At 38.0% G+C, this 23,137-nt stretch overlaps 1 protein-coding gene across 2 annotated transcripts in view; it reads right to left on the bottom strand.

The window, feature by feature from the left end:
- Positions 1 to 23,137, bottom strand: part of LOC5574499 (Krueppel homolog 1) — a 77,848-nt gene that overhangs the window by 2,978 nt on the left and 51,733 nt on the right. The window contains exons 1-3 of one of the 2 annotated variants that reach the window (XM_001655112.2): positions 20,012 to 20,631; positions 1,020 to 1,856; positions 2 to 950 (exon numbers count right to left, since the gene is read on the bottom strand). In XM_001655112.2, coding sequence (XP_001655162.2) covers positions 2 to 950; positions 1,020 to 1,856; positions 20,012 to 20,093 — 1,868 coding nt within the window. In that variant the 5' untranslated portion in view covers positions 20,094 to 20,631. Of the gene's footprint in view, position 1; positions 951 to 1,019; positions 1,857 to 20,011; positions 20,632 to 23,137 lie in introns of those variants that run through there. The other variant, XM_021845557.1, reaches the window with a different exon arrangement.

Below are 23,137 nucleotides of genomic sequence, written 5' to 3'. Positions count from 1 at the left end.
CCTGAATTCGGGAACCTGTGAAGCCGGTGCAAAGTAGCCGTGATGTTTCATGATTGTTAACGGTTTGTATAGGAAAGGATCAGCATTGACCGGCGACTCTTCTCGCTTGAAGCGTTGTTGCGTCGGTAGATGGTGAATCATCAGATCCATTGACGCTGGGTGCTGCTGTGAAGACGGTGGTGTTAACCGATCTGCACCATTTGAGGTCATTAGCTGCTGATGCTGCGGATGTTGCTGTTGTTGCGAGAACACTACCAATGGCGGCGGTGATGGTGTCCTATTGCTTTGGATGTTTTCATTTTGTTCGGCTGAAGAAGCGGTAGCAGCTGCAGCAATTGACGCCGCTGCCAACAGTGCTGGATTCACTCCGGATTGGACTCCGTAGCTTCGGAAAACCGACTGCTCAAATTGCGAGTAATAATGGACATTGTTCTCGTTTGTTATGCTACCGCTACTGCTTCCTTGACTTCTACTGCTGCTGCCACTACTCTGTTGATCATGGAACTCAACCTTGGGAGTGTGGAGATCTTCTTCAAGTTCCATGGCATCTTCCATCGTGGACAAACTGTCCGCCGCTGCAAGACTACTCGTGCTTGACGAGTACTCTACCAAACTGCTTCGACTACTAGAGCTACTCGATGGCACTGCCACCAAGGGCTTGGTTTCAGTCTCTTCCTCATCCGGAATCTCGTTGGCATGGCCCTTGATGTGGGCCTCCATTTCCTTCTTACTCTTGAACGTTTCATCGCATATGGTACATTTGTAGCACTTCGACCCGTAGTGCTGTACCCTGTGCAACTTCAGCACATGGTTATAGCCAAAGTCCCGGAAGCAAATATCACAATGGTACGGCTTCTCACCGGTGTGAGTCCGCGAGTGCACTTTCAACTGTTTCGAGCACGTGAAGCCCTTTCCGCAACCCTCTACCGGACATTTGTACGGTTTCTCACCTGTTGAAAGAAGAAAGCAGAAATCAGTCATGTCCTCAATTTTCATCCAAAACCCTCTTCTAAACTTACCGGTATGGGTCCGCATGTGGATGACTAGTTGACCCGACTGGATGAACGTCTTTCCGCACACGTTGCACTTGTGTGGTCGTTCACCCGTATGGATCCGCATGTGCCTGTGCAGTTTTCCGCTGTGTTCAAACGCTCGCTCGCAGATGTCGCACTTGTACGGCCGTTCCTTGGTGTGGATCCGCCGGTGAACCTGCAGGTTCTCCTTGACGCTAAACATCTTATGGCAGAACTCGCACTCGAACGGGCGTTCACCGGTATGTGTCCGGTAGTGCCGCACAAGCCGGGCCGGAACGGCAAAAGTTTTCTTGCACACATCGCACTGGTACGGGTCGGCCGGAGTGGCCGGTCCGTTGAGCAATCCCTTGGCACTGACTCCACCCTTGCTCTCCGCTACCATTTGCTGCTGTTTGGCGTGAGATTTCATGTGACTGGTATGGGCACTTTTGCTACCGAAGTTGATGTTGCACTGTTCGCAGCGGAACTTGGCAGGTCCGGCCGGGGGAGGGCTGGTCTGCGGTATGGTCGTCGGCACGAGTCCACCATTATTGGTCTGGTGGAAGTTCGTGTAGGGTGCGCTGGGATGCTGCTGGCCCATCTGTGACTGCATGTTGCCTTGGGTGTTGCTCAGATTGACGACCTGCTGCTGGAACCTATGCTGTTGCTGTTGCTGATGGTGAAGGGATTGGTCAAGCGATTGCTGTTGCTGCTGCTGCTGCTGTTGGGGCTGCGACTGGGAATGGTCGTTCGTTGCGTTGAAGCATAGCTGGGTAAGCGTGTTGTTTTCTGCTTGTTGCATCAGCAGCGGTAATCCCGTGTAGTACACCATTTTGCGTAGTTCTGAAAGTGGAGAAAGAGGCAAAAGTTGATGATTAGTGTTTGTGACAAATCCAACTAGTTGTCGGAATCAGTTAATTAGGAACAGAGCCTTGAGTATCAAACAAAAACATGCTTCAGATTCAGACTTTAGAACCCATAAACGAAGAACATGTTTGAAATCTTCCAAAAACGTACAGAGGAATTCGTCAAGGATTCATGAACGATCTTGAAAGATATTTGCTATGTAACAAGAGAAGCAAAAACCTGTGAACTCTCCAAAAATCCTTATAGAATGTCCTCAAATAATGCATGCTCTGAATGCTCTCAGCATCCTTTTAGATATTTAGAAAGAATATACTACGAGTCTCAGAAGAAATATGCCGCGAATCAACCCTATCAATGTGTCAAAGATTTACCAAGAAACTTATCGAGATCATCCAAGGTATATTTGCAGGATTTCGAATGACACCCTCTAGGGATTTCAACACAATTGTGCAAGGCTTACACGAACGAAGGGGCTATTAATAGTTGGCAACTGCATATTTTAAAGTGTCCTGTTAAATCCAGAGTTACAGTTCTGGTGAGCTCGTTTTATAACCTTTCTACTTTTTTAATCCTTTTTCAACGAATTTGAAAACAAAATTCTGAAAAAAAAACACTGTTATTGTCTCCATGGTCTTCAAATATCAGTTTGGTGGTTTACCGAACGTTACACAAGTTTAACATAGGAGGATACATTCTAACAAATGTGTTCTATTCTAGGCAAGTTTGACAAAAAGTGAGCTAAATGTAGATTACATTGTATCAAATCTAGATCTCTATCTTACATTCAGATGACAGTGCAAATAGTTATAATTGTTCACAGGAATTATTATGAATACTTGGTACATATAAAACAAAAGACATCAACGTTTAAACAAACTTGATAATTTTTCAATCTTTGACATCAAGGCAAATTGCTATGGATTTCCAAACTATCAATCAAATAGAAATTAGTCGGGAATTCCAACTGCACAGCGACTGTCCAGTGAAATTGGTTTGATTTCGCAATGCACATTTGTCCGTAGCTTTCGAAAAGTCTAAACCAAGCCATCGAGCGTACTTGTCTCAATATGCCTCAGAGTTAAGGTACCCACAAGGGGAAAGTTCACCGTGCAGATGATTGTTCATCCCTGCAGCAGACTCTAATCAAGTAGACGGATAGCAAATTTCCAAAAAGTGCCAAAACTACGTCAAACCTTACATCCACTCACACACACAAAATCGCATGCCCATAATTGGTCAATTATCACAACTAGCCCCATCTGGATGAACCCATCGGAAACCACGTGCCTCATTGAGCATCCTGTAATCTCTGCCCGAAAACCGTTTTCCATTTTTCCCTTAACCGACCGGGCGGCTGCCATCTCTCTCTCCCTGCTCGATAACAACAGGTGTGTGTTCGCGGACCACACCATTCGATGACGCATTTCACGGTGCGGTGGCTCCTATCATTACCCGATTAGAATATCCGCGATGATGGTGCCAAGAGGCCAGATGTTCCTTACCCCAGGCTCGAGAAAACAAGGTACAGTTAGAGGTAAATGGTTGCTGCCAAACGAGTGGGAGAAAAACAAACCAATTGCACGTATTTAGCATGTTTGCCGGGTGGTCATTGGCTATTTGAGGGGGAAACTATGATGAAACCAAGACCTAAGAAGAAGGATCGTTCGATTGCTTCCGGGCAGTTTTTTGGCGGTGCGGTCAGTTTTTCAGTTCTGCAATCCATAGAGCAGATCGAATTACCGCGTTAATGCTCATTGAGGCGGATCATTGGGTTTCTTTATGAAGTACCAAGCGATGTGATTGAAATACATCTGATAAAATATATGACAACAACGGCGATACGATCATTGGTTAAGCCATACTCGTTTGATGCTGGAGTGGTTCAAATTTTGAGGGATTCGTAATAATTGGATCGACTACACTAAAACCTCCATTTAAGTAATAGGTCGTGGGTACGTAAATAGAATTTACGTACATAGTATCATAGAGTAAATGTAATTCTCGATCTCGAAATTCAGTTTGCATGGAATCTAGTACTAGACTACGAAAAGCTTAGGGGCCTTCCTCAGACGAGTGGTTAGAGTCCACAATCTAAGCTGCAATCTTGGAAGAGAATGTCATCTTACCAAAGTTAACCCTTTAACTAAAAAAACATGTTTTGAATAAGACTCTTTATGAACGTGTTATAAGCTTTAACTCTAATAATATTCAAAAATACTTTTGTATTGAAAAAAAAACAAGAATCAAAAGAAGGAAAAATCTGTTATAAAAATTTGAACAAGTGTGATGCAAATAATCATGATATAACTAAATAACTACAAAGAACTGCCGGTGATTTAAGGTGAAGATGAATCGAAGCCAAAGTTCAAATTTTCAAGAGCACAGATCTGGAGAACCAAACATCCGTTTAAGCTGGAAACTTAATCAGTTGGTCACTTTTATCTTAAAACCTCTTCTAGATAACTTTCTGACTATCTGACAGCTCCGCTGAAGATGAATCGAAGCCTCACTTCAACTCTGCAAGAGCACATATCTAGAGAATCAAACAGTCATTCAAGCTCAAAACTTGATCTATCAGTTACTAACTGGTGGTGATTGATCGATTATGTTTTTAAGTGGAACCACTGTTTGGTTGTTTTGATTTATGCTGCAACAGATTTTAGGAAAAGCTTCGACTATAAGTTTCAACGCATTTTCTATGCCTTTTTACAAAGTCTTAATGAATTCCAATTTTTAGGTATTTCTTTAGCTTTATCATGAAGTTACTACGGACTTTTAAAAATTATTGTTGATATTTTTCTGAAATGTTCCATGTAAACATGTACAATGTAAAAAAAGTTGAGTTTTGAGTAAGGGGCGCCCCAATGGCATTTCGCCAAGGACGCAATGAGTCCACGGCCCTGGCAATTCGACTTTTTTTTTGTTCGCAATTCGGCCGAACGGCGTTCGACCAAACAATACGTTCAGTGAAATGATTTTCGGCCTAACTGAGTTTACTCCAAATGGCCAGGCACCGAGTTCTCCGACTGTGTAAGGTTATCCAAAAGCGACTTGGAGTACAGGCCATTAGTACTACAAGCTTAACGTGTTACCTTCCAGCATCTTGCCAACTAGAATATAAAACCCATGAGAGCTGAAATAGTTAGGTTCCACCAGGTTTTGAGTACAACGACTAACAAAGGTTGTCCAAAAATTTCTCTGAGTACAGGTCTTCATAAGGGTAACTAGGCTATAGACTTGTTTAGATGAGTTTTAGCATGTACTATTATCCCCCCGTTATAGCCATAAACGATAAACAGACTCTACGGATCCTGATTGTTACAGACAGCAATATGTGAGAGAAATTCTCAATTTTCCCATAATTCAACCCCTGGAAATAGCAAAAAAAAAATACTAAGCATAAAATTCACATCTTATATTTTGCTTTTGTAGAGGAATCGACTGTATCGTTCAATAGAGGAATTCTCGCAAACATCTGATCTCGCCTTAAAAGCCATTGATAACCATGTGTGTAGCACGTTGTTTCTATGAATTTGTTACACGTTGTTCAACAATGCAATGGAGAAGAAAGGATCATTCTCTACCTGCCAGTGCTGTTGGTTTGGATGTTTGTTCATTCATTTTCTCAGAAACAACGAGCTATACATGTGGGTACAAATGGTTTTAGGGCGTTATCCCAGATTAAGCGAGATTTAATGGCAGCACAGTTTTAGAATGATTAAAATGAGTTTTGTATTAAAACCCAATGCTTCGACACGGGGATTGTGTCTTCTTCAGGGGAAATTGACTTATCGTTTTTGGTCTAGCTTCAACTGTCCTATGTCTGAATTTTCGTTTGTACATGACTAGCTGGATCCACTTTCACTTAACGTACTTTCTGGGCCAATTTGATTTTGATTGATTCTGAAGGTGGATAATAACTCAAAAGTTTGTTTATGAAATGCGATGTACAGTCAACCCTCCATGAGTCGATATTGAAGGGACCATCGACTCATGAAAATATCGAGTCATAAACCAACAATGCTATGGAAAGCTGTTTGAGGGGACCATCATAGTAACCATGAAATTTGATTTTTAGTATGGTTTCATGAGTCGATATCGAGTAATGGAACATCGACTCTAGGAGGTTTAACTGTATCTCCAGCTGATCATTAGTTAAAACACTTTTAAGCTGCGGTGAAAATTGCAGGTTAAACAGAGTACCAACAACCGATACACAAGCCTCCAATCTCAATCATTTCGATTCTACCCAATAACCAGGAAATCCATTACTCCGAATGCCATGAGCCCAAATTTCATTTCCCCGAATGTACCATTGCCTCGACTTTCATCACCCCGAATCCCATTAACCCGGTCTAATGACATACGGGGTACTTGAGTATTCGTGTTAATGGCATTAGCATAGAATCCAAGTTTAGGATTTAATTACCGTTTAAAGTTGTACAGGAACTTCTGTGAGTATACGTCTTCAAATCTACGAGGTTAACCAGTAGTGTGCTTTCGGAAGATTTTGAACGAAGTTGATAAATACTTATTATTCAATTATACCGATTTATCTCAAATTCCATGACTACACCGTGTCCAATATATTCTCATACACTTTTTCTTTTCTTTGGTATAACTTTACTGAAATAATCCAATGTTGTAGTATTTCATTGTAGTCTGGTAGTATTATACTAACGTAGAATAACTTGTTTTATGAATAAGAAAAAAATAATTGCTATGATAAGTGATGAAATGTCCATTGAAGTCGTGTTTTACACTTAAAATGAATTTTTGTTCATATTGGTCTGGTTTACAAAGTGAAAATCAGAGCATTCACAAAAAAGTTTCAGAAACTTTAAGTTAATCATATTGCGTTTTGAATAGATAAATATTGATAAAATTTGATAAATATATGTGCGATAACTGCAGATTGAAACTGGGCTCTGCCTATGAGCGTGCCGCTGGAAATATTTTTCGTAAATTCTTAAGTTGATAAAATAAGTTTATAATTGAAATATTTCCAAAATATTTCCTGTAGTGAATCAGTATTATAACCACTTTCAAAAAATATTATCACTAATGATGTCAGTTAAACAAGCGCAAAGTAATGTTATCTCGAATTTGTATGAGAATATACTGGACACGGTGTAATATACCGAAAACTCGACTTTTTAAGACTTTTAAGAAAACCACTCAAATTTATTTGCAGGATGATAAATATTTCTATAATTAAAGTCCTGTACTGAATACACCAATTCTAATCTTCGAAACCGCCATTGATCGGAATATGAGTCATGTTAAGAATTTTAGCCAAAATGGTTCAACAAGTTCATCGACTGCCAGAGCGTTCGGTTAATCATGATAAAAAATTTGATGATTGAACGATAAATGATGCAAAAAGCTTTTTTGATTTCATTGATCAATTATTAAACGCCCGAAGGTATGCACTTAATGCTTTGGCAACAAATGGGTTATACCAGGCCTGCCCAACTTTTATGAACCGCGGGCCAAATCTCAGTAAAAAAAATGATGGCAGGCCAAACTTTTTTGCGGTCTACATTCATGTTCATTTTTATAAAATCGGAATTTCGTCAATAAAATTGTCTTCTTTGCAAAAAAAATGCTGTCGACGATTTTGTGAAAATTGTGCTCAGAAATATGTTACCAAGCCCAAGTTTTTTATAATCTGTCTCTGAGTTTCATAAAAATGGTGTCCAACATTTTATACCAAAACTACACAAAATTCAGTCAAACAGCTTGTAGTTTATACGGAGAAAAACGGTTATTATCACATTTTCGATTATATGAATTATAAATTCGATAATTCAATGAGTTTTTTGCATTATTTATTTGGCGATGCTCCATTCTATATAGAAGAGACTGAAATAAACCGGAAGAGTTTTCGTTGAGGAACAAAAAAGGTAAACCAAGGGAAAAAAATCTGGTTTCCCCGAGAGTCTTTAACCATAACTGGCGCGGAATGGAAATAATGGAAATTTTCTCGATTCCCAGGGCCGTACCTGCCACACGATATACACATGCAAAAATGGTCAATCGACAAAGAAAGCTCTCAGTTAATAACTGTGGAAGTACAGGCCATTAGTACTACAAGCTCATAAAAAATATAAAATCTGAGAAGCAGGCTTTGTTCCAGTTGGGACGTAACGCCAGAAAAGAAGAAGAACCAACAAAAGAGGGGGGTGTATCTTTATATTTTCCAGTTGGATTATAATGGGCCATCCTAACGCCCTGCCAATAGTTTTGTGAGTATCGTGTTTATTCTATCAAGTATACTGCTTAAAATTTTGTAATTATCAATCGTGAAAATCCTGTCCAAGATATCCTTAAAATTCATTCAATGGATTTGTGAAACTATTTCCAAAGATTTTGTGAGAAATCGTCCTTTTATTTTAGATAATCCCGTCCATGATTTTGCTTTAATTCTTTCTAGAACTAAGCGAAATTAACTCCCAAAATTATATGAGAATCCAGTGGGAATTTGATAAAACTTCAGTTTATGTTTCCATCATGTAGTGACAAATGGGCTTTTCATTGATGATTTCAAAACTTCAACATTAAGCTGATGTTTTATGAGCCGTACGTTGGGCAGTCCTGGGTTATACACTAGGTAATGATAAATATTACTTATGATTACAAAAAATCAATTTTAAAATTTTTTGAATTTCGTTATATCAAAATAATTATAACTTTTAGTCATAAACCGTGAACAAATTTATGATTGATCATTAACGCCTTCATCATCATCATCGTTCTTATTGATTTACCTGTAAAAGATAACTGGATATGCTTGTAGATCCGAATTCTTTAACTCAACGGAGTTCTTGGGTACCCCTAGAAAGCCGTAAGACTCCTAATTTGATGCTTTCAATTCTGCATAACTTGATATTCCGTGCCTCGATATCAAGTTATAGAACCGTAGTAAAAGTTGGTTTTCATGGCTACCTAGGAGATCTCTTGACTCACGGTTGCACTCATTTTGTGTTCTACTACTCGATATCATACTTCAAATATACGCGATTCATATCAAGAGCTTTTTATCAGCTTGTCATGAGCGCACCAAAATAGAATGATGAGACACATGTGTTTAGATCTCATGTAGAAATATACTTGCTCAAACGATCACATCTTCATTGGCTCATGCGCCGTCTCATGAGAAAACATGAAACACTGCTCGATATCTCCAAAACTCAATGGTCCGTTAAATATCGGAGTTATAGAGATTTGACTGTAGAATCAGTCTGCTTGAGACTGCTTGAGTGTGAATCGTACGCATAAACCTCTGATAGATCTCTCGTAACGACCGTAAATACGAAGGCCACCACTTAAAAAAATTGAAGAACCGCAAACGAACGTTGATCTCGAGATTTGACAGGACATATTTTAAAGAGTCTGGTTGAGTGAAAACTTTATTCCTCAGCGTTAAAATTGTCAGTGGTGAAGCTTATACATTTGAAGGCTTTTACTCAAAGGTGTTTAATGATAACCAGAAAATGCAAGTTTTGGTTTTTACATAATTGTATGTATGAGTAAACTTTTTAGATTTACCTTCAAGAGTTTACTAGTTACGTTTGTTGATCACAGGTTCTCTATTCAATGGAGTACTTGAATAGCCCTACACACCGCCCAAACGTGATAGAATACGTTTGTTTGAGTCAACTTGAGAATGCTTGAGAGGTCTCTGGTTTTGCCTGTAGATACACATGCCTAACAATCGTTGATTTCAAAATATGATAGAACCAGTGTTGATAGACTCGCACTCAAATCTTAATCAATACGCTCTCCCGTGAGAGAAAACTCATCAGAGATCTTCTTCACAAATTTCATGTTTTGATACAAAATCAACTCAATCAACTCAAACCGTAAAAAAAAATTGAGTCGCAAATCCCGTCAAAAACTCGTGAAACCCGAATGTTGTTGTTTACGTTAGAAAGGATTACTAAAATTTTACCAGACTTACAAGAAATTACTGCCGTGTGTGAGTAAACTGTGGAAATACGAGACAATGAGTCGCAAAGGTGAGCCAACTCATCCATGATTTTTTGACAGCTGAGTTGCGTGATTGACAACTAATGCATGAAAAATCTCAAGCGTGAGTTGTGTGAAATAGAGTTTTTAACAACACTGGATAGAAAATGTTTAATTGATATTGGTTTTGCATAAACCTTATTCATTAACGTAAGAAATATTTCTGGTTACGCATGTAACGTGAATTGTGTTACGTAAATAGAATAACGAAAGTTGAATTTACGTTAATGTAATCAAAGTAAATAGATTTTTATACATAAAGGTTTAAGTGTATTTCCAGATCAATCGCATATTTCGCTGTATTCTCATTCTCAATCCCACTAAACAAGTTTCTAATCTACCGAATTACTCTCACTTTGATTGTTCGCCATACTCGATACCAGCAATCTACAAATCCACTATCTTTCGTTAACAAGTGGTCCTCGATCATGTCACCGTACTCCCATCCTCGACAAGCTCGAAGCTCGAGTGCACCTGGTCTGCGTTGACCGACCTAAGAAAGGTGGAGGAAGGTCTATTTTTGGGCCGCAAATCCCGAAAAATAAAACTGGTACCCCAAAATTGCTACGGCGCTCGTGGCCCTTATCAGACGCGCCTCAGACACGCGCGAGCAGTTTTAATTCGTCTTATCGCCTCTCTGCACTGGTCGCGCACATGCCGCTAATTATAGCCGCGATTCACGATTGACCATATTGTAGGAAAAGTACGTTCCTTATAGGGTTGCCATGTTCGATGGAACCAGAAAGAGTACATTTTTCAATTTTCTAAAAAAAAGACTTGATTGCGTGAATAAACACAACATCTTGAATAACAAGACAATTTTTGACCATGACCATTTTTGCATGTGTATATTGTACGGCAGGTACGAAGATACCCTTTGCCCTAGGAAGACGAGAAATTTTTCAACCCAAAAAGATCCTCGACCGGTGGGAGTCGAACCCACGATCCTCAGTTCGGTCAACCCTTATTGCTTTCGAGCACAATTTTTGAGCACAAAAATGAGCACACGAACGCTGAAAACAGCTCGTCTGGTAACCCTAGTTCCTTACGTTCGTCAGGTGCGAATGCACATCTATTATTGAACGGCGAGCGGCCGTAAATCACCAGGTATGTGCCATGCGCATGTGTGCCTTGAGAATTCTCTCCTCACAGGTGATTTCAACGCTCGATTACAGCGGGAACCTTTTCCCCATTCAAGGCGATCGGTATTGATGCTGGTGGGTGAGAGGCAAATTCTTCTGCGAGAAGCCCCAAATGCTTGATGCCTTCGGAGGCTACTTACACCCCTTTTTGGCCTACAGCTCGAGAGAGTACCTACAACAGCTCAAATCAGCGCCACGTGCGTCAATACGGCGCACAGTGGCGCGGCTTCATAAAGAAGTTGGATAAAACCCGACAAGCGTACCAAACTGATTGCAAATGATAATCTACTAACTTTCTTGGATTTCAGATATCATCCCGTTTGAAATAAACGTCAAATGTAATATTCGATTGGCTAGTGAAATTGTACTGAAGCTAGTCACTCCATGGTACTGAAGTCTTGAAAAAACGTGAACAAGTGATTTTGAGACTACATATATGTTTTGTCATATGTGAGAACGTAAGTTCCATCAGGCGCCACCGCGTAGCGCAAAAATTGTGCGGGCCAAAATTTCCCAAAAGCTGCTGTTGTTGTTGTTCGGTGTTGACCCCCCGGCACGCACCATCATCTTCATCTGCGCTGGAATGACGTCAATCGGGTTGTTTGCGAGAAGCAGCAGCACCCGTGTAGTTAATTGGGCTCGGATGCCCGGTCCGAGGATGAGCTTTTGAGCGGTTAAGAAGCGTACGACGACCGCGCGCGATAAATGTGGAGCTTAAGTTGTTAAGATGTGGGCCGGAAATGATCCGATGGAGTTCATATGGAAGTTGTTTGTACTTTGTGCAAATGGAGATGGAAAATCGATCATTGCCGGGATCGGAGAATTCATGTTCGATTAATGCGAAACAACATACTATTTATTGCATTCATCAATTCGGGATAGGCGAATAACAAACACCAATATTTCATAACTAATAAATTTATGTAGAATGGTTGAAACTCTTTCAGGATAGGAGCTCTTTCGTGATAGTCAAATATATGAAAAATACTGTCAACTCTCCAAAATTCGATACTAAAAGACCACTGAGTTGAAGAGATATAGAGTAATAGCACACCAAATAAGTGCAATATTGAGTTATGAATAATTAACTTGTATAAGGAGAAGAGAATTGAAATTTGGATGCGTAACACTTTGTTTCAAGTTATTATTATTGTAGTTTTTCACGCTCAGGGAGTTTTTTACTAAACTACATTGAAAGTTTAACACATGTGTGCAAAAAGATTAGAAGTGATTAATATAGAAAATATAAGTTTGATAAATATAGCTATTTTCTATTAGGCCAAACATTTTCCAACTCCCGTCGTGACAACCGTCCAGCAAAGTTGTGTTCACAACGGGATTCAGGTTGATGCATCATCATCAATGACAAATCAAATTGGGTGACAAGTTGATCAATTTCACAGCGTAAATGGTGGTAATTGGAACGCGAGTTATGATTCAAATTTAATTGCAAGACGTCTGCGATCTGCAAAATGGGATTTGTACCCATCGCAGCACATCACAATGCATGTGGCTTTTTATATACGTTATTCAGTCGATATTGAAATAACCATCGATGCCTTAAATAGAAACATATTTTAAGAAATAACCATAGGTACTAGAGGTAAAACGACCTTGACGGTTTTGAATCATAGTTGTTATAGATCAGTGATTCAAAAGTAGGCGAATTTGTCCTCCTGGAGCAAATTTCAAGCCCAGAGGAACGAAAATTTCTAAAACTGAATTTGGAGGGCGAAAGAGCCAGAAAGGGGCGTAAGTGCTGTTATGAGAGAAATTGAAAACGTCGTTGTAATGCCTACAACTATGCATTTGAAGAATTATTTATTTCATATCTCTCTTTTACATCTGAGCATTTTCATATTATGTTAGGCAAAACTTGATAGTTTGCAAAAACAAAATGTTTGTGTAATGCATTCAGTTCATTTGTATTTTCTCAAACATCACAAGATAACGTAGATTTGAATAATCAGTTGTTACAGATATTTTATTCCAAACTATTAAATTGTTGTTATCCGTTTTTCACACACATTTTTATCGACACTACTCATTTCAAAATTTCTGAAGAAAAGAAGATAAAATCTGAGTTTTCCTGATTTTTTTTAAATATATAACCTTTTTACGTTATGTTGCAATAAAATAGAAGTGGTAAATTTTTCTGGGTTTTCATATATTTCTTTTAAGTTTTGGAATGGATGAAGAAGCGTCTTCAGGACCGTCAAATATTTATCCAAGTTTCTGAATTTTTCTAAAACTATTTCAGAAATGACAGGTGATTAAAAATTAATCATAAACGAATCTGTATAAGATTTGAAAAACAGGACGTGGATCAAAAGTGTATCGATAGCTTAATGAAAACTGAATCAGAAACCAGTAATGAACACAAGATAATAGAACATGTGCAACTTTATATTACTAATTAGTTGATCATTATCATTATCGATTATGGATATGTCGGAAATGTTTTTCTGATGACAGAAAATTACTAAATACGATATACGTAGTTGTAACATATTGAGCATTTCATAGAGATTTCAGGAAAACGTATTCTGAGCATTCATACCAACAAGATACTTACATTATTTTATGCAGTATTTGAAATTACCTATTTGATAAAACATCTGTATCAAATAAGCTTCAAAAAGATAAAAATTGATGAAGTCTTTGACTTATGTTCACCCATCCAAAATATTCCCTAGTCAAGTCTGTCTGAACACCGATCACATGCCTATGCTTCAAAGTAAAAACCAAATAATGATTTCATCGCATATAAATTACTCCACCAGTAAATCATATAGTGCGATTATTTTTTTAAAAACGCTCATCATAAGACGTAGATCAGAATCTTGACACAGTTTAGTGGTTATTTAATACAAAAATATAAATTTAATATGAGGGGGGCGATTCTAAAATATATTGTCCTCAAGGGGGCGAAAGTCAATAAGTTTGGGATGAACGCAAACTTTATCCAATTCAGAGCAATTCAGTTGGAAGAAAATGTTCATATTTTTGAAGCTGGAGTGGGAAAACGACGATTTTTCACATTTGAAAAGTTTGCCTCCTATCGATTTCAGGGACCGAAGTCATAACCCGTTTTAAATTTAAATAATTTTTTAATGTTTTAGAAATAATAACAAGATAAGTAATGGTACAATTGCAGAGGAAATTTATTAGAGTACTAACACTAAGAGCTGCAGGACCTTATGCATGATATTCTTGAGTGTAACACTGAAAGATTTTTCTGAAAACTTTTCACTAACCTCAAAATTTTGAAGATTTTTCATACAAAACTCATAAGCAATCCTCGATAAAAAAATCTTGTGAAGTTCATTGTAAAAGTTCGGAAAATGTTTTAATAGCGATGACCAATCGATCAAATTGCAGCATGAATAACGTTTTGGTTCCCCAAAGTTGCGCACTTGAATATATGATTGATGAATTGCAGTACTGGCCAGAATAAGGTACGGATTGGCCATTTTAGGGCTCCAATTGGTTTGAAATTTTCACCACAGCTTAAAAATAACTTTCAATTTGTTTTGAATTCAGAGCTTTTATAAACATAGTTATCACCAGTCTCCGATTTCGACAGAAATCTTGAAATTTTGAATTAGAAATATTCTTCATAATAAAATATTCGTTACAATAGGTCTTTCAGAAAAAAAAAACTTGTTCAATTTGATAAGACACAAAAGTTTATATTGCTGTATGCGTTTGAAATACAAATCTTCAATAAATGTCCTTCAAATGCGGTAAGATAAAACAATCAAAGGACACCTAGCAACGAAAAGCTTACTTTGACAACGGATTGCCTGTAGAAAATCTTACCGCGTTTGGAGTTCCCGCATTTGATATTTGCGTTTCAAACACACACAGCAATAGCATGACATTTTTCAGTATAACTATTTGTGTAAAGGATATTCCCAAATAAATCTATACCTTTTTTCGCTATATGAAAAATGGTGTTTTTATGTCACGAAATGGCATTCAAGCGGGTCAACGGATTTGCACAATGTTTTCACTATTGTATTCATCCAAGATTCTGACGTATTCGTTTCTGATTCATTTATTTTTTTTTTTGGTTTTGTGAAATTTATGTTATTTTTGAGCTGCGGTGAAAATTTCAGAACAATCAGACTTGTAATTGCCGAGATCCAGGCTTCCCAACTTGACTATTTTGTATGAAAAATGACCAATGCATCCTTTATTAATTATGTCCAGTATTGTATACTTAGTTGTTTTCCCATTTTACAGTTGTTTTTTGAGTGAACACTTGAAAGCAAAGATCCTTGGCGGATTTTAGGAAGAATCCTCAGCAATATCTTAGCTGGATTTATCTACGTTACATCTTAATTTCTTGAGGTTCTTAGTGAAATTTAAATTGTAGACATTCACCACCACATTTGATTCACAGAAAAAAAGTTGGTAAAAAAGATTTTAACCATTACATCAAAAATTATCAGCGAAAAACTTGCACATTCCAAATGGTGTTTTTAATTTCTCATCCATCCAAAGAAATTGATGTATTTATATGGTATCTGTATGGAATATTCTAGAACCTATTTATTGCACCAACACACTTTTGTCGCAATTCATGATGGTCCATTCTGACTGTACGTCCGTTTGAATATTTCTGGTTTTCAATGCCCTGATATAACAACATTTTAGTTTTCCAGCTATCGTAGTGTCACTGATTTTGGAATTAAATATATAGATTCTCTAAGAATTGACGACGCTGCCCCAACTAACAATTCAGAGCCACAAACAAGCATGCATGTTTAATTATTGTTCAATAATGGTAATTGCAGCTGAATAAAAAATTTGCTCTATGAAGAGCTGAGAAGGTGCTTTTTTAACACAAACTTAGATCAATGTTCAACGTTATGCATTAGAATGAACAAAAGTTGAATCGCCACTTATTAAACGTTTCCAAAGATTTTCATTCGACTAGTCAAGATGTCAAATCAAATGAGCTGAACAAGACATGTTTCCCCCAATTAAAAAGCCAATATTCCACTAAACAAATGTATATGTATAAAAGGATATTCAGAAGACGAACTAACGTTTTACTTGCGTCGCACTTCAGCTATTCCCACATGTTTAACATAAGCATGAATAAGAGCTGAATAAGTATCTTATAAAATCCTAATTCAGCTTTAGTACATTATAAGAACAGTTGATCCAATAGAGGCCAAAATGACGATTAACAAACACATTGTTCAGCAATAAATAAGCCTTGTAAAAGCGATCACACGATAGCTAAAGTTCATAAAATGGACAAAATATCAGAAATTCGTGCTGAGTTCCGAATGCATTTCAAAGCTCATAAATTATGCTTTCTTAAAAGTTTTGAAATAGCTGTTCAGCAAATAAACATGGTCAGTCTCCAGAAATGCAGAATTATTGTGAAAAACAAAAATAAACATTTAAGCTAAGTATTCCGAGTAGGAGCAAAGTACAAACAAACAAAGCGTGATATTGACTTGATTGACATAAGAGATAAAATATCTGAAGACAATATCAAAATTTTGTTCCTGAAACTTCTAAACCTATGAAAAATTTGATGTACGCAGATCTAATGAATAGCTCGCAGCTATTGGTAAAATCTTGCAGAATCTAAATATGACATGCCAATTTTGTTCTAGTAGTTTATTTTAGATATCATTTCCAGATATTTTATATCATATATCTATCAAGTTAATATCACTTTTAGCTATCCATATTATATTTTCTATTGCCAAGCTTTTTTTGCGTGCTCGGGATGTTTTTCCGTACAAGAAAAATGGAAATTTCTTTGACAGAATTGATTAAATAAATGTCTATAGCCAGCTACATTTGAAATGACATTTTTTCACAACTAAATAAATACTGCGCTCTAAAAAAAATGATTTACTTGGCCATTTCCGAAAATAAAAATCGCATCAAGATATTCGAATATTTTTCTATTCAGGTGGGTTCTGAGGACTAACCCTTCAAATGATTTAAATATATTCATACAGAGAACTTTTACTTCAATGCATATGTAATAGGTTTATGAAAAATACAAATAAAAATATAATCAAACTATAATTTATAAAATTATTTAAGTTAATCAATCAGTTTTGAACAAGCTAAAACTTATTATGAAATTAGATTAATCATTTCAGCAAAGACAAATTAAAGACCTCCATGTCCCTTGCAGTTGCCCAAAATTTTATTGCTCATAAGGTAATCTAGAATGCCGTGAAAAGTGTACTGCGATCTGTCAAACGTGGGTACCTTTTGCACTACCGAGGGACCAAATGCAGTACTAGAAGTGGTACTCAATCTGAACCCGAGTGCCACGGACCTGATTTCAGACTGTTTTTACTTTGTGTAAATAAACATTATTTTGACCAACATCGACATAAATTTTCTCATTGTGCGCTAAAAATACCCGACTGAACTCAGCTTGGATCAGCACTAAACAGCAGCTGAATAATATGCTTGTTCAGTTGTAGATCAGCGTACCATGTGTTGATTAGACGTTGTCGAATAGAAGCTCGAACATGGTCAATATTCAGCTATGAGAAGTTTATATTTTGCACTGGACGGTATAATCATCAATTCTAGGATGGCGCAGATGGCAAGGCATACCGCTGACGATTGGAAGGTCTCGAGTTAGAATCCAGTATACAGGCGATTTTTAAATAAGATTGTTATACTATCATAATAATAGTGCACACTACATTTATAAAGTGCCTAGAAAAATATTTTTTTGTTTTTATTAGTCTTTAATTATTTTTAGACCAGCCGTATAAAAGCTGAACTAAATGCTTGTGAAACGTTTTTAAAGCTGAAAAATAAAGTTGGTATTCAACGGCATGCTTTAAAGTTTCTCCAAATTTGAGTGAACAATGCTTTAACAAAGGTTGGCCATGGAAATTATTAAAATGTTATAAAACATGATGCTGGATAAAACTGCCATAATGGTGTTTGTTAAATGAGTGAATGTTAGTTGGGTGATGTCGAAGAAAGTTGGTAATCCGTTAATCTGTTTAAGATATGAACCCAGTTTTATAATGCAAGGATTGATTGATTCCCAAGATTTTTTTCTGTCAGATCTAAATTATATAACTGAACGTTGTTCTTTGGTTTAGCCCAAATGCACATAGTCCACCAAAAAATCGTTCTATAACAGCTTTGAAGTACGTTAGAAAATAGAAAAATGTAAAATATTCAACTTTGAACACAAAATAAACTTTCCAACTCAAAGAGATGAATTTTAAGTTCTACGTGAAACATCAGAAGACACCAATTCTTTAATTGCAAATCTTTTGACAGATACCCGTATTTCGATTGCCACTTGTAATCACTGCGAGTATGCGAGTAACTGATACTGAAGACTACAATTGGTAATAAAATATGCCTTTCTGTCAAAAGATATACAATCAGGGCGGAAATAAAAGCTACAATACTCAAATCGACTATTTTGATTCTCTTTATTGAGAATCTGCTCAAAGGGTTCGAATATGTAAAAGGCAACCAATTTCCTATAAAATCGGTACGTTTGTCAACAACAAATAGATATTAATCGAAGAGTAATACTTTGAAAAACACTTAAAGATTCTACATAGCGCAAAGAAATTTTTCACAAATTATCGGTTCCCATTCTTGTTATGATTGCACAAGAATGAAAGTTCCTCCAATATAAGGGCGGTTCAAAATTTGAAAATGTTTGAAAATCCAATCTCCCATATGTTCCTTACCATCCTTACCATAAAAATAGTGTTCTGTGAAATTTTCAGCTTTCTATGTGATGATTTAAAGGTGGCCCAAAGACAATGAAGGTTTATATGGAAATTATTATGTAGAAATTTTGAGATATGTTGCTGAAGAGAGAAATTCAATTCGTTGGAAAGCAGAAGAGATATTCATGAGTTTGTTTGGTATTATTTAGCTAAATATGGGATTATAGCCCTGCAAACATGTACAAAAATCCCGAACAAAATTAGCTAAAAACAATTTGTTTCTTCAGCAACATCCTTCATTAAGGTTTGAAGAATGAGTTGTCAATATGGGATGATAAGTTTCTATTTAAATTACAGTACTAGCGGGCCACCTTTAAATCACCACCTAGAAAGCTGAAAATTTCACAGAACACTATTTTTATGGTAAGGATGGTAAAGAACATATGGGAGATAGAATTTTCAAACATTTTTTAAATCTGAATCGCCCTACTCCAATATAGTAACATCTTACTAGAACCTAAGCAATGCATTCTCTTTCACTCTCCATATGCAATAATCAAATTCAAACAAAAAAATGTCTATTTTATTAAGTGTTCACTGCAATAACCGATACCTTTTGTAAACAGACAAGTTTTTTTTTACCCATAAGCTAAGTATGCTGTTTCGCTCAAGAAAAGTAAAGAAATTCCTTGACTGAATGGGTCAAGAAATTTCCTACAGAGAGCCCCCTTTGAAGTGACATTTCTTCTTAACTGCGTACTGCGATCAGAAAAATGTGATTTTCTTGACCATTTCTTGGAAGAAATTTTCCACGTATCGAGATAGGCGATTCCTTTTCTTGTCAGTAGCAAACCAGCCTATACTGAGTGAACTGAACAATTTTACATTAAGTTTATTGTCATTCTATGAATCTTGAAAAAAACATCAAATTAGGCTTTGAGCAAGTATCCAAAGCAACTGGAACTTAATTCTTGATCTAAGTTCTCGTCGTAAACAATATATTATTGCAACTGCACATTAAAAATACATCAAAGCACTGCTTCAATTGATCTCTCGTTTCACTGTTTAGAATCAATTTCATAACTTCTTGCACAACAAAGATCATCTTAATTTGGTCCTGATATCCTGAAATCAGCCAAAAACTGTATTTCAGATTTTTTTCAACACTAACAGCCAACAGCCAACATCCCATCCCAACACTAACAGCCAACATCTCATCCTTCTCATAAATTTGCAAAAGAACAAGCGCCAATACCTTCAGCAGGAACTTCCTTGATCTCCGTGCCCGATTTCGATAAAATATCCTTAATCCAGTCTTTTCTTTGAAACAAATCCATTGTTTGCTCGTCTGTATGATCCTCGTTAACGCTGCTACTCCGTCGATATCCAATAATCCGGAATCCAAATCTCCTTCAAAAAATCAGACTTATCCTTTTTCTTCCGTTTATGGTGTATTAATAGCACTTGTTTATTGGTTAATCTTGTTTCACTTTTTTCTCTACTCGAATTCACTTGTTTTTATATTCTTCTATCTAATCACTTCTGAAAACGATTCTTCTTGTTTAGCCACTTGTCTTCCGAAATCGAAGAAAAAATCACGACTCCATGCATTTGGCTCTAGCTTAGCCCTTTCCACCCACCATCCACAACAAACAACGATTTTCGTTCTTGCTTCTTCACTTGCTCTGGATTTTCCCTTTCCAAAATCTGGATGGAGGTGGGGTTTCCACCTAAGTATTGACACCACACAGAAAAAATGCTATCACTGAACCGCGCGGATCGCTCCGAATCCGTATCTTCTTGTGTGTTAGCACCGGACGACGTTCTGCAGGAGACTGACGGTGCTCGCGATCCACCGCTTGCCTCCTAGCACACCCAGCGACCCAACCCGACCGAAAAAGGGGCAGCTCAACACCCATACCACCCTACTGCTGGGCACTACTCTGCTCGCTGCCTCTACCTCCGAGCCCGAACGCGGTCGGCGATGTTCCATGTTATCTACACACATGTAGGCCGTGACGCACTCTTTCTTTTATGTAGATGCTGCGTACAGCCGAGGAAGGCAGGATACATACACGCGCAACGAACTCGGCTTCGCGAGAAAATCATCGAAAAAGCTCCGAAGTGCGTGCGGGACGCAGCGCTGTGTCACGCAATGTGATATATAAGAGGTGAGGAGAAAGTGGGTGTTTGATTGTATTAGTATAGTATACAATCAAAATAAACATGGAGGAGAAGAGGGTTGACGTCATACCGTTTCAATGAAATTCTGTGAGAGGGTACAAAACGCTGTATATCGTGGAACGAGCCAAAATTAGACCGCAAAAAACTACAGTTAACACTTAGACGTAAAAGTCGTTTAAGTAGATTCCATAAATAACGTTGTTCGCGGATGAAACCACTTTTCCCACTTTTCTTAGCCACATTAGATTCCAGCACTACTTTCATAACCATCCATGTATCACGGGAAATAATCGTAAAATTCATGTGCATCCACAAGCTACCAATTGTATAGCTCAGTATTCTACTGTGTCCTTCATGGTTCTATCTCCTGCGTTGTAGATTTTATCCTAAAATAAAACAAAAGTTAGAAATAAATTACATGAATCACCTCCAGTGCATCTTCCCATGCTGATTTTTTTCATGTTTTTGTTTGAGTAACAACTCACACAACAACCTTGGTTACGAAAGGGTTGCTAGCAACGAAGCCCCAGATACATTCGATAACAAACTGTATGACGTCACACATAGTCACAATGCAATGGGTTGCTGTGTGAAAACACAAACGGGGCACTAATACATGCAAACAGTTGTGTATTACACAGAATCATCTCCTCACCTGTATTATAGCACATTGTGTGTCACGCACATCTAGTGCGTAGTAGGCATTGTGTCGCGCTATCAAATCGATCGATACGCACTTCGGCGCCTTCGTAGCCGGCGCGGGGCCTGCTTCCCAGAGAAATTCCTAACGCCTTGTTCTCGCCACAATCTCTCGGTGTCGGTAGGTGTGGTGGTGGTGTGTGAGCACGAGCGCGAAACTGATCCAAGCAGCCGAAAATTTGTGTTTACGTTTTTCCGTTCGCGCACACCACCGAATTTTATTTTTGGGCAATCGTCAATACCGTGGGCGTAGCCAGAGGGGGGCAGGGAGGGAATATTCTATATATATTTTTCATCTGTGACTCATTTAGAGCAATTTTTGAAGAATTTCTGGATTAGAAAAACCCATGAAGCATTCTCAATCAAGACTGGAGCTGATAATATGTAGTAGTAAGCTTGAATTTCACAAATCTTACGTGACTATCCTCATAACAGTAGTTTAAAAACGTGAATCTCATCAAATAGCCCATGATGGGTGAATTATCTAAATCAGTGGTGACATCACGGGCTGTACGTGCGGGAAATGCAGCACGAAATAGAAAAGTTTTTCTACAGTTATTTTGAGTTACCCATACCAACGGGTGTTTTGCGACTTTTAAGGAAGTTTACCTGCTGTAGTTAAGAATGAGTTTCACTGGTTACGCTGACTGTGATTTGTTTTTCTTGGATACTGTAGTGTGAATGAATTTTTGTTTTCGTTCTCAATGGCATCTCTGAACTAATTAAAGAATTATCACTACTCCCGAGGTAAAAATAGATTGGAAGATTATTAAATTGAATTGTAATTGACTACCATTTCCTGCGAATTTGATGATATATTTCAACGAAACATTTCAACCACATCGCCATACAAAAACCGAGTGTTCGGAATATGAGTTTGTTCGGAATTTGAGACAAAACGGTACTTTTGAGGTAGCATTACAAGACCCCCTCCTCCAAACGGCAATCCTCGCAGCGCCCATGTTCCACACCACCACAAAAAGCGCGACGCACATGCCGCAACAGCTACTGCTTAGCGCTTCACTTTTGTGTTAGGTCAGGATTAGAGGAAATTCCCCTTTCGTCTGGCTCCCGCTAACACTGAACAATCAGATCGGTTCTGGTATTTGGCAGTTCGGTTTGGATTGCCGGGAGGGCGGCTATTTCGGAGGAATTGTTGCCTAGATCAACATGTTTGAGCTGACACCTCGCAAATCAAGTCAAGACCTGCCCGTCCCGTGTGGATGGATGTCCAGTTCGGTTCGGTGGTGTGGAGCTGCGCTGCTGAGGACTTCGCGTGGATGTTTTCGGTGGTCGTCGATCGTCGACGATCGGACCGAGGGTGGTAGGAACTGGGGGTGCGGATGAATGCAGGGGGGTTTGCGCGTGTTTCGAACTTCTTGCTCTTCTTGGCGGTTGGTGTCGTTTTTGCAGACAACAGAAAACATGCAATGTTGAGCCGAGCGTGTTGACGACGATCTAACCGACGAGTCATTGGATCCTCGCGGCGCGCACAATA

Source organism: Aedes aegypti, chromosome 2 (genome assembly GCF_002204515.2).
Source record: "Aedes aegypti strain LVP_AGWG chromosome 2, AaegL5.0 Primary Assembly, whole genome shotgun sequence".
Lineage (NCBI taxonomy): Eukaryota > Metazoa > Arthropoda > Insecta > Diptera > Culicidae > Aedes > Aedes aegypti.
This window is presented reverse-complemented; position numbering and strand designations above follow the sequence as displayed.